General features: G+C 33.9%; 1 protein-coding gene across 2 annotated transcripts in view; it reads left to right on the forward strand.

The window, feature by feature from the left end:
• Nucleotides 1-5,356, forward strand: part of LOC133650867 (CXXC-type zinc finger protein 5-like) — a 43,951-nt gene extending 38,595 nt beyond the window's left edge. The window contains exon 3 of one of the 2 annotated variants that reach the window (XM_062048591.1): nucleotides 4,394-5,356. In XM_062048591.1, the coding sequence (XP_061904575.1) occupies nucleotides 4,394-4,438 (45 nt within the window). In that variant the 3' untranslated portion in view covers nucleotides 4,439-5,356. The remainder of the gene's footprint in view (nucleotides 1-4,393) is intronic. The other variant, XM_062048592.1, reaches the window with a different exon arrangement.
• Nucleotides 5,357-10,270: the final 4,914 nt, after the last annotated feature.

The raw sequence follows: 10,270 nt of genomic DNA on the forward strand, positions 1-10,270 counted from the left end.
AACCCAAGGTTCATAAAGCTTATATATTTTTAAAAAGTTACGTACGTGACGCGCACATACGGTCAAGCTATCAAATGTTTAGCAGCCAAGGCTGCATACTCACGGTACCTGATATTCAGCTGGGAATGACTACAACAGTAAATAAACACAAGACATATATATACTCTATTAGCCACAACACAACCAGGCTTATATTTAATATGCCACAAATTAATCCTGCATAAAAACACCTGCGTGTTTGTTATGCTAGCTCCTAGCTCCTATGCTAGCTCCTAGCTCCATAGAACACGCCAATACAATTCAAACACCTGATCAACACACACAATCACTCAGCCCAAAAGACCGTTCACCTAACCCAAGGTTCATAAAGCTTATATATTTTTAAAAAGTTACGTACATACGCAAAAAAAAGTTGCGCACATACGGTCAAGCGATCAAATGTTTAGAAGCCAAAGCTGCATACTCACAGTAGCACGTCTGCGTCTTTGTCATCCAAATCAAAGTAATCCTGGTAAGAGTCTGTGTTGTCCCAGTTCTCTACAGGCGTCTGTGTATCGAAGTCAAAAGTCCTCCTGGTTAGAGTCTCTGTTATCCGAGTTCTTCCATCTTGACTGCATCTTTCGGGAATGTAAACAAAGAAGCGCCGGCTGTGTACTGTTGTTGCTGACTACGTTCGAAAAATACGTCCATTTCGCACCGACAACTTTCTTCTTTGCTTGCTCAGCTTCCTTCTCCATAATGCAATGAACATGATTGCAACAGATTTACGAACACAGATGTCCAGAATACTGTGGAATTATGAAATGAAAACAGAGCTTTTTCGTATTGGCTTCAATGTGGAAGGCATACCCGTGTTCGCCGGTCTACGTCACGCGCATACGTCATCCTCAGAGGTGTTTCGAACCGGAAGTTTAGCGGCAAATTTAAAATGTCACTTTATAAGTTAACCCGGCCGTATTGGCATGTGTTATAATGTTAAGATTTCATCATTGATATATAAACTATCAGACTGCGTGGTCGGTAGTAGTGGGTTTCAGTAGGCCTTTAATACCTTCATTATCCTTTCCATCCGTACCCTTTCCATCCTTTAAAACTGAGCTACTGAGTGGAACAATTTCCCTTGTGGATCAATAAAGTTTGTCTAAGTCTAAGTATGAACTATTAAAAAGGTTGGAAATGACAGCAAAAAGGGAATATGAAAACATACAAAACATAAACAGATTAATAAATACAAACAATAAAAAAGTCAAACAAAACTAAATGCTCAACGTTAAATAAATACAATTGTAAAATATTTGGTCGGTTGGTTAAAATGTATTTCGAACATGTATACAGCATCGATATGATACATCACATATTTTACATATTTAATTTTTTTTCTTTACAACATGTCCATTAAGGAGTAGGAAGAAGCAAGGCTTAATTAATCCTACCCCTTTTCCACTTCATAGCAATTACTAACACATATATTCACTTCCTGTTCTCAGTTTGTACACAATTTACACCAACGTGTTCTAAATATATCAGTTCCCTCATAAATAATTAAATCAGACATGATTCACTTAATGAGATGGATAATATCTTATTTTGAACAAGTTCATGACGCTGATCATAATGCTTCTTCCTTGTACTTTGTAAACACTTGTTTGAACAACTTACTTTAACTATTGAAAACAAATATTATCATGTGAAGTTTAAAATGGTAAATGGGTTATACTTGTATAGCGCTTTTCTACCTTCAAGGTACTCAAAGCACTTTGACACTATTTCCACATTCACCCATTCACACACACATTCATACACTGATAGCGGGAGCTGCCATGCAAGGCCCTAACCACGACCCATCAGGAGCAAGGGTGAAGTGTCTTGCTTAAGGACACAACGGACGTGACGAAGTTGGTAGAAGGTGGGGATTGAACCAGGAACCCTCAGGTTGCTGGCACGGCCACTCTCCCAACCGCCCCACCCCGTCCCCCAAGTTTAAAAGCCATTCCACTGAATCGGTGCCATTCGCTCGTTATAACTCTCTCAAAATAAACTTACATTGTTGTCTTTTTTCCCAACTTTAAATCTAATAACACACTTATTGAAATCCTCCAATTGTCTACTGGCCCATCTAAGGCAGACCTGGGCAAATTAATCTGGCCTGCCGGACATTCCCAAATAATTTTTTTAGGTCTTTAAGATGGAAACTGTAGCTGCCATTATGATGTGCAGTGATGTTTTGAAATAACCGTAAGTCTTGAACTATACAAAGTATTTTAATGGTTGGAATCTGCGATTTTGCATGGTATACTAGATACTATGGTAATCTAAGTCACAGCAGCTCAGACGAGGCACCAAGCAGTGTGGGTGGGGAGCGTTTCCACAGAGTGTTTCCAGATCAGCCAGCCTGAAATGCGGGTGTCAGGGACAGATGCAGAAGGAGATTTTTACAACAAAATTCTAAAGCTTAGTGATTTATCAGATCGTAGGTGTTTTTTTTTTTTATCCTTCGTGTTCATATTTCATAGTTCATATTACGTTTCGCTTGATTGTAAAATATGTCGATCGAGAGGGGGTGTGAAGTTCATATGTTGTCAATATTCAGTGTTTTATCGTTAAGTTATTATTGTAAATCCCACATTTTTAATTTTCATGTACATTCTGGGTGTCTCATTCAGTAAAAAAAATCCATTTAAGGTGGTCTGTCATAACGTTTTTAGCATTCAATCAGACATGAGGTTTTGTATTAGTGTTCCTAAAAATAGATATACCGGCCCCCAGACACATTTTTTCTCTAAATTTGGCCCCTCGAGTCAAAATATTGCCCAGGCCTGATCAAAGGCAACTTTTGTTGGTAAAAAAGTTCCACTGGCGACAATTACTTACATAAGTAACAGGACTGAAAGTAACAGGAGTGAGTTTTCATTATAGAATTAGCAAATGCATGAAATATAGCTCGTAGCATGTATGCTAATAGCACGTTGACACTAAGCACACTACAGCGATTCATGCACAAAATAATATTTCAGAAATACACAAATAACGTCAAAACAATTGTTGGGGTATCAGGACGATGATAACATTTTAACTCCCACTCCAGTCATGGTTGAAATATCTTCTGTCAATGACTACATGTACTCACTTACAGAGGATCTGAACGATGCAACTACCTGTGGACCATGTGACTTTTAGAATATTCCTTATTTTTCTTAAAATGGGTAATGTGTTAGAGCATGATTTTCAAACTGTGGTGCGTGTACTACCAGTGGTACGCGGGCTCCATCTAGTGATACTTTAACTTTTGTGTGCGATAATTTTATTGTATTCATTATTTAGTTAGTGTTTTTTCCCCGATATTCAAACACAGTGTTACCGTTCAAATTGTGTGTAATGTTACAGCGGTCAAAAATTATAAATATACTTGTAAAATAAAACTATTTTCTTTGTTTTTAATGAAGACTTAGGCCTACTACACTACTGTAATTTAATGTTGGTCATTATGGTGGCACTTGGAGAGCCACGTGTTTTCTTAGGTAAAAAAAAAAAAGTTTGAGAACCACTGTTAGAGTAACGGGACTGAGTGGAAAAAGTGGAAATAAAAAAAATATGTAAGGAGTCACTCAAACATTTTACATTTTTGAATGATTTAAATGATTATATTTCATGGTAAATTCAAATTTAAGCAGGGACAGGCAACAAATGCTTATTTTCCCAGTGTTTATTTCTGTTTGAATTAATGTTTGAAATTAAAAAAATGTATTTATGAAAATGCAGTCAAATCAATTTGCAGTATACTTTGCTAAAAAAAAAAAAGTAGTTTACAGTTCATTTAGGGCAGCCGCTATCAATTATTTTAGTAATTGATTAATCTATCAATTACTCAGGTTTATCAAACAAAACCCACTTTATAGCCTTAACGTGAAATTTATGGAAAATAGTTTAAATAAACAACACTGCTTGCCATAATTTAGATTCTTTTTTTCCGATAAATGCACACTCAACATTAAAATAGCACTTTTGAAATGTGTGCATTATTACAAAAAAAACAAAAAAACATCTTTGCACCCACATACCATGGCTCTCCTGTGCTTTATTTCAGCGGTATTGTTCGCGTATTTAAAGTTCTGGGCACTCAATACGGTCCGGATTTTATAATGTTACACTTAAATAAAAAAATATTTAAATAAATACTGGAATTATTGCAATAAAAGTCTCATTTAAATAATTGATTGATAAAAATAACTAATAACATAATTAAAACACATGAAACTGAATAAGCGAAAGGGGGAAATGTGTCGCTGTCAAAGATTGTATATAAAAGAAGAACATGTCTTACTTTTCATGAGTAACTTACAAACTTCTCTTCCCTCGTCTCCCTTCCCCTTCTTCTTTTCTGTGTTCTTCCAAGAAGGTGATGCTTCCGACAGGAGCGGCGTTCCGATGGTTCCAGTAGGACTTCTCCTCCTCTTCTCCCTTACCCAAAGCTCTGCCATCAAGTGCAATGCCAACTCTTTGGATTGTCTCCGGACACTGGCTACTAAATAAACAAGCAACAACAAGAAAATATTATTAAAAAAAAGAAAAAAAAGAACAAAAACAAAGCAGAAAAAAAATGGGGTAATGGATGCGCCTACTTATTTCTTGAACCAAAAATGAAGCGTGAAGAAAAGCATCTATGGAAACTTTAATTCCTTTTTCTATGTTTCCATTTTGGTACCTTTTGTCCTTTTACCAGCAGCTTTTTTTTTCTTCATGTCGCTCGAACACAGAACTGTTTATTGCCAGAAGCAGAAATGACAGACCCAGGTGTGGACAATCAACTTATTTCTGTGTTTGGTGTTAATGTTGTTCATGTGTGGAAAGATACAGTACTTGTGTAGAGAATGTACTTTTACAGCTATATCTTTTAAAAACTAGCGGCTAATGGCAAACATTCTTGGAACTCTTCATGATTACGTTACCCAAAACTTTGTCTCTTTTGACCTAACAACCACACATTCAAATTGCTGTAAAATCCCACCTCCAAACAGGAAATAGAAGCTGATACTTGGCAAAAATGTCATCCATCAACAGCCCTTGTTTTTTTTTTTAAACTGTTTTTTTTTTAATGTGCAACTGGCAGCCTTACGTTTGTTATTTTGGCCCCTACTGAGCATGCTCCGTAGCATGCTATCTGGCCGATAGCACTAAGAGACAGCACTTGCTCTGAGTCTACCCTACTGAACGCACTGAGACAAGATTACTTTATTTTGTATTTGCTTTCTTTTATTTTCATGATTTGTGTTATGTTACCGGGTAGCTGCAGCTCTTAAGAATAACCGATCTTTGTATTTGTTTAGAAAATTGGACTGTTTTTTGTGAATAAAGAGGAATGCATGTATTTGTGTCAAATGTACAATTCCCATGTTTGTCCACTTGTCACTCTTTAAAAAAAAAAAAAATAATAAAAAAAAAAAATATATATATATATATATATGTATATATATATATATATATATATACAAAGGGACTTTTTTTTAATGATCATTAGTCAGAGTGATAGAACTTATAAAGCCAAACACAATTTTTAGTTATATTTGAATATAAACAGCGGTGAACTTCTTTTTACACTTGTATGACAGTTAAGAATGTTAAAACTCCCACAGGAAGCAATGGAAATAACGACAATAATATTTTAGTTAGCTAAGTACAGTACGGTTAAGTACAGTAATAAATAAACAATAAAACACTTACTCTAATGGCAAAGGTGTAATATTTGTTTATTTATTTGAACTAGGAAAATGCATGTTCATCAACATAGAGCAACAATGTAAATATGCCAGAGTTAGCACAATAGCTAATTTTCATCCATTGCCCTAAGGCAGGTTAATACAGAAAACATTCAACAATATCAAGGTGATTCATATTCTAGATGTGCCTAGCCTGTGTTTTACGTTCTATTTACCTTGTTTTACCTTCTATTTACCTTGTTTTACATTCTATTCACCTTGTTTTATCTTCTATTCACCTTGTTTTATCTTCTATTCACCTTGTTTCACCTTTTATTTACCTTGTTTTACCTCCTATTCACCTTATTGTACCTTCTATTCACCTTATTTTACCTTCTATTCACCTTATTTGACCTTGTTTTACATTCTATTCACCTTATTGTGCCATCTATTCACCACATCACTTACCTCCTGTTTACATTGTTTTACCTTCTATTTACCTTGTTATATTTTCACATTATTTTACCTTTTATTTACCTTGTTTTACTTTCTATTCACCTTGTTATATTTTCACATTATTTTACCTTTTATTTACCTTGTTTTACTTTCTATCCACCTTGTTTTACCTTCTATTCACTGTATTTGACCTTATATTTACCTTGTATAAACATCCATTTACTTTGTTTTACCATTTTTTCACCTTATTTACCTCCTATTTACCTTATTTTACCTTCTATTTTATATTGTTTTACCATTGTTATCTTCTAATTACCTTGTTTTCTTATTTTACCTTCTATTAACCTTCCTTTCCCCTGTATTCCTTACATTTATCTTCTTCTCATCTTGTTTTACCCTTTTTATTTTCTATTTACCTTGTTTTATCCTCTTAACTTGTGTTTACCTTTTTTTTTACCTTCTATTTATTTTATTGTATTTTCTCTTTACTTAGGTTTAACGTTTTATAACCTGTTTTTACCCTTTATTTACCTTCTTTTAACTTTTATTTCATTTCTTTGACCTTCCACTTACCTTGTTTACCTTTTATTAACCTTGTTTCACCTTCAATTGACCTCTTCTTTTACCTTTTCTAAACCTTATTTTACCTTGTATTTTTCCTCTATGTAGCTTGTTTCACCTTCTATTTTCCTTGTTTTAATCTTATATTTACTGTATTTTGCCTTCAATTTACCTTGTTTTACCTTTTATTAACCTACTTTTAGCTTGAATTTTTATTTATTAACCTACTTTTACCTGCAGAATACTTGCCAACCTTGAGACCTCCGAATTCGGGAGATCGGGGGGTGGGGGGAGGAGTATATTTATAGCTAGAATTCACTGAAAATAAAGTATTTGTTATATATATATATATATATATATATATATATATATATATATATATATATATATATATATATATATATATATATATATATACATACATACATACATACATACATATATATCTATATATATATACATACATACATACATACATATATATCTATATATATATATATATCTATATATATATAGATATATATATATAGATATATATATATATAGCGGAAAATTATCGGTATCAGGTTTTTTTAAATTATCGGTATCGTTTTTTTTTAAATTAAATCAACATAAAAAACACAAGATTACACTTACAATTAGTGCACCAACCCAAAAAACCTCCCTCCCCCATTTACACTCATTCACACAAAAGGGTTTCTTTCTGTTATTAATATTCTGGTTCCTACATTATATATCAATATATATCAATACAGTTTGCAAGGGATACAGTCCGTAAGCACACATGATTGTGAGTGCTGCTGGTCCACTAATAGTACTAACCTTTAACAGTTAATTTTACTAATTTTCATTAATTACTAGTTTCTATGTAACTGTTTTTATATTGTTTAATTTTCTTTTTTATTCAAGAAAATGTTTTTAATTTATTTATTTTATTTATTTATTTATTTATTTTAAAAAGGACCTTATCTTCACCATACCTGGTTGTCCAAATTAGGCATAATAATGTGTTAATTCCACGACTATATATATCGGTATCGGTTGATATCGGTATCGGTAATTAAAGAGTTGGACAATATCGGAATATCAGATATCGGCAAAAAGCCATTATTGGACATACCTAATATATATATATATATATATATATATATATATATATATATATATATATATATATATATATATATATATATATATATATATATATATATAAATAAATTAAAAAATATAGTACAGTACAAAGTCATGAAAACACAGTTGTTCTACTAACTGTACTGTACTTGCTGCTTACTTAAAAAAAAAAAACACACTTACCTTTCACTATTTGAGTAGCCTTTGTTCTGCGATTTGAGTACTGGCGAGCGATCTCTGAATCCGGGAACATATCCTTCACGGATTTGTAGAAAACATCCGCAAATGAGAACGGGATGTTGCTTGCAAGGTGGCCCATCTTCTTCTTCTTTTCGTGTCTTGGAAGCATGTGGTTATATGACAGTTTCCCATTTACAGTCTTTTGCATTGTCGTTGAACTCTGCGAGATCTTTTAGCAGAACTGGTTGAGTAGCAGAGGACAGACAAGGCAGTGCTGCATCGTGTGGTCCTCTTGAACTCTTCTCCGCATTCGCAAGTGTTTGGGCCGGTTTTGTAGCCCCATCTGGCCACAGCAGCTTTTGATTGCCCTGTTCCTGTTCTCAGGCGATGGTGGGCGATGGTGGCCCATAATACTGTGTTGCCGCCGCCTTGTGCTTCTCTGACCGTTCATGAGTGACTAAATCCATTCGGCCACCGTGTTGTGGGTTATAGATAAACCTATGGATAACGGAGACATATATAATGGTCTCCTTCAGGTGAGAGGACGCTAAAGGGAGTGCCTTTAAGGCACGCGCCCAATATTGTTTGTCCGGCTGGAAATTTTGGACATTACTACTTGCCGTAGTTTTGAAGCAATGCATGATGGGAATCCGGATGTTGTGTGTCAGTGTATTGGAATAAACACACGCTGAGAAATAGCTCCGTGCATGCCTACTTTATGGGTGATAGATAAACCTATGGATAACGGAGACATACTGTATATAATAGTCTCCTTTTCAGGTGAGAGAGGAGTTAAAGGCAGTGCCTTTAAGGCACGCCCCAATATAGTTGTCCGGCTGGAAATCGGGAGAAATTCGGAAGAGGCACTGAAATTCGGGAGTCTCCCGGGAAATTCGGGAGGGTTGGCAAGTATGACCTGCAGTGTACCTTTTTTATTAGCTTATTTACTTTCTTTTACCTTATATTTATCTTGTTTTCACTTCTTTTACCTTATATTTAACTTTGTTGTACCTTCTATTTACCTACTTTAACCTGTTTTTTAGTGTTAAATTGTAAAAATAATTCACAGTAACTGTAATACAAAATTATTTTGATGACTGAATAATAAGAAAATGAAAACAATCTGCTTAATCACGAAGCTGTAGCGAAATCATGTTAAAGATGGGTTTCGCCCGTCTCACTTCGGTTGTAAAAGAAGTTAACCACTTTTAATATGAAAACTACATAAACAGTAAGTTACAGAATAGCACTTTCAATGTAAAAGTGTAAAGAGCTACACAAGAGTACAAATAGTATGTTTACAACACCTGTTCGATTCAGACATAAAACAGTCAGCTGTGAAGACACTAGGCGAAGGTGATTAAGATGTGCCCTACACACCTCGCTTTTAGTGTTAAAGTGTAAAAAGAAGTTAAGTTTTTAAGCACAATATTAATTGCCTGTCACACTGTGGAATGGAAACTCATGCAAGGTGCATAACAGTCCTCCTATGGGATAAGCGTCGTAATCCTTTGATGCTCACATGAGCTCTTATTTTAAAGCAGTGGTGTTCAAAGTGCGGCCCAGGGGGTCATTTTTGGCCTGCAGCTAATTTTTTAACGGCCCTTGGAACATTCTAAAAATACTATTGAAAAACATAAAAAATAAAAAAAACATTAAAAAGTGGAATAAAACAGCAAACTAGTAAAATATAACAAGAAAAAGTTGTAATGTTGGCTAATAACACAAAGCTGCCATGCAGACAGTTTATTTCTTTAAAGCTGTCATTGTTCAAAAAATAATAATGTATTCAAATCAATGGTGTTATGAATTATTGACCTATCCAAAGCTCCAATTACTTCAAATAAAAAAAAATCCAATTTAAAATATTTTTTTTGGGGGGAATATTGCATAATTTGTTATCTTTGACAAAAAGGGCATATAACAAACAAAAAACATGATAAAAATGATAATCAATGAAAAGATTTGAAGTTGATCTAGAGATTTAAGCGTTGAAAGTAAAACAAAAATCTGACTTGTTTTTAACACTTTTATGAGTGGGACCCTTTTGGATCGCCAAATTAATTAAAAAAACTGTCATTGCTCATAAAATAATCTTTAATTAAAATCAAAGTTATGAATTATTGTCCTATTTAAAGCTCCAATTACTTCACATCAAATATTCAACTTTGAAAATTATTTTGGGGAAAATATTGTAGATTTTCTGTTTTTGTCATAAAATACAGGTATTCCACAAAACGGACTCGATA

Source organism: Entelurus aequoreus, linkage group LG05, assembly GCF_033978785.1.
Source record: "Entelurus aequoreus isolate RoL-2023_Sb linkage group LG05, RoL_Eaeq_v1.1, whole genome shotgun sequence".
Classification (NCBI taxonomy): Eukaryota; Metazoa; Chordata; class Actinopteri; order Syngnathiformes; family Syngnathidae; genus Entelurus; species Entelurus aequoreus.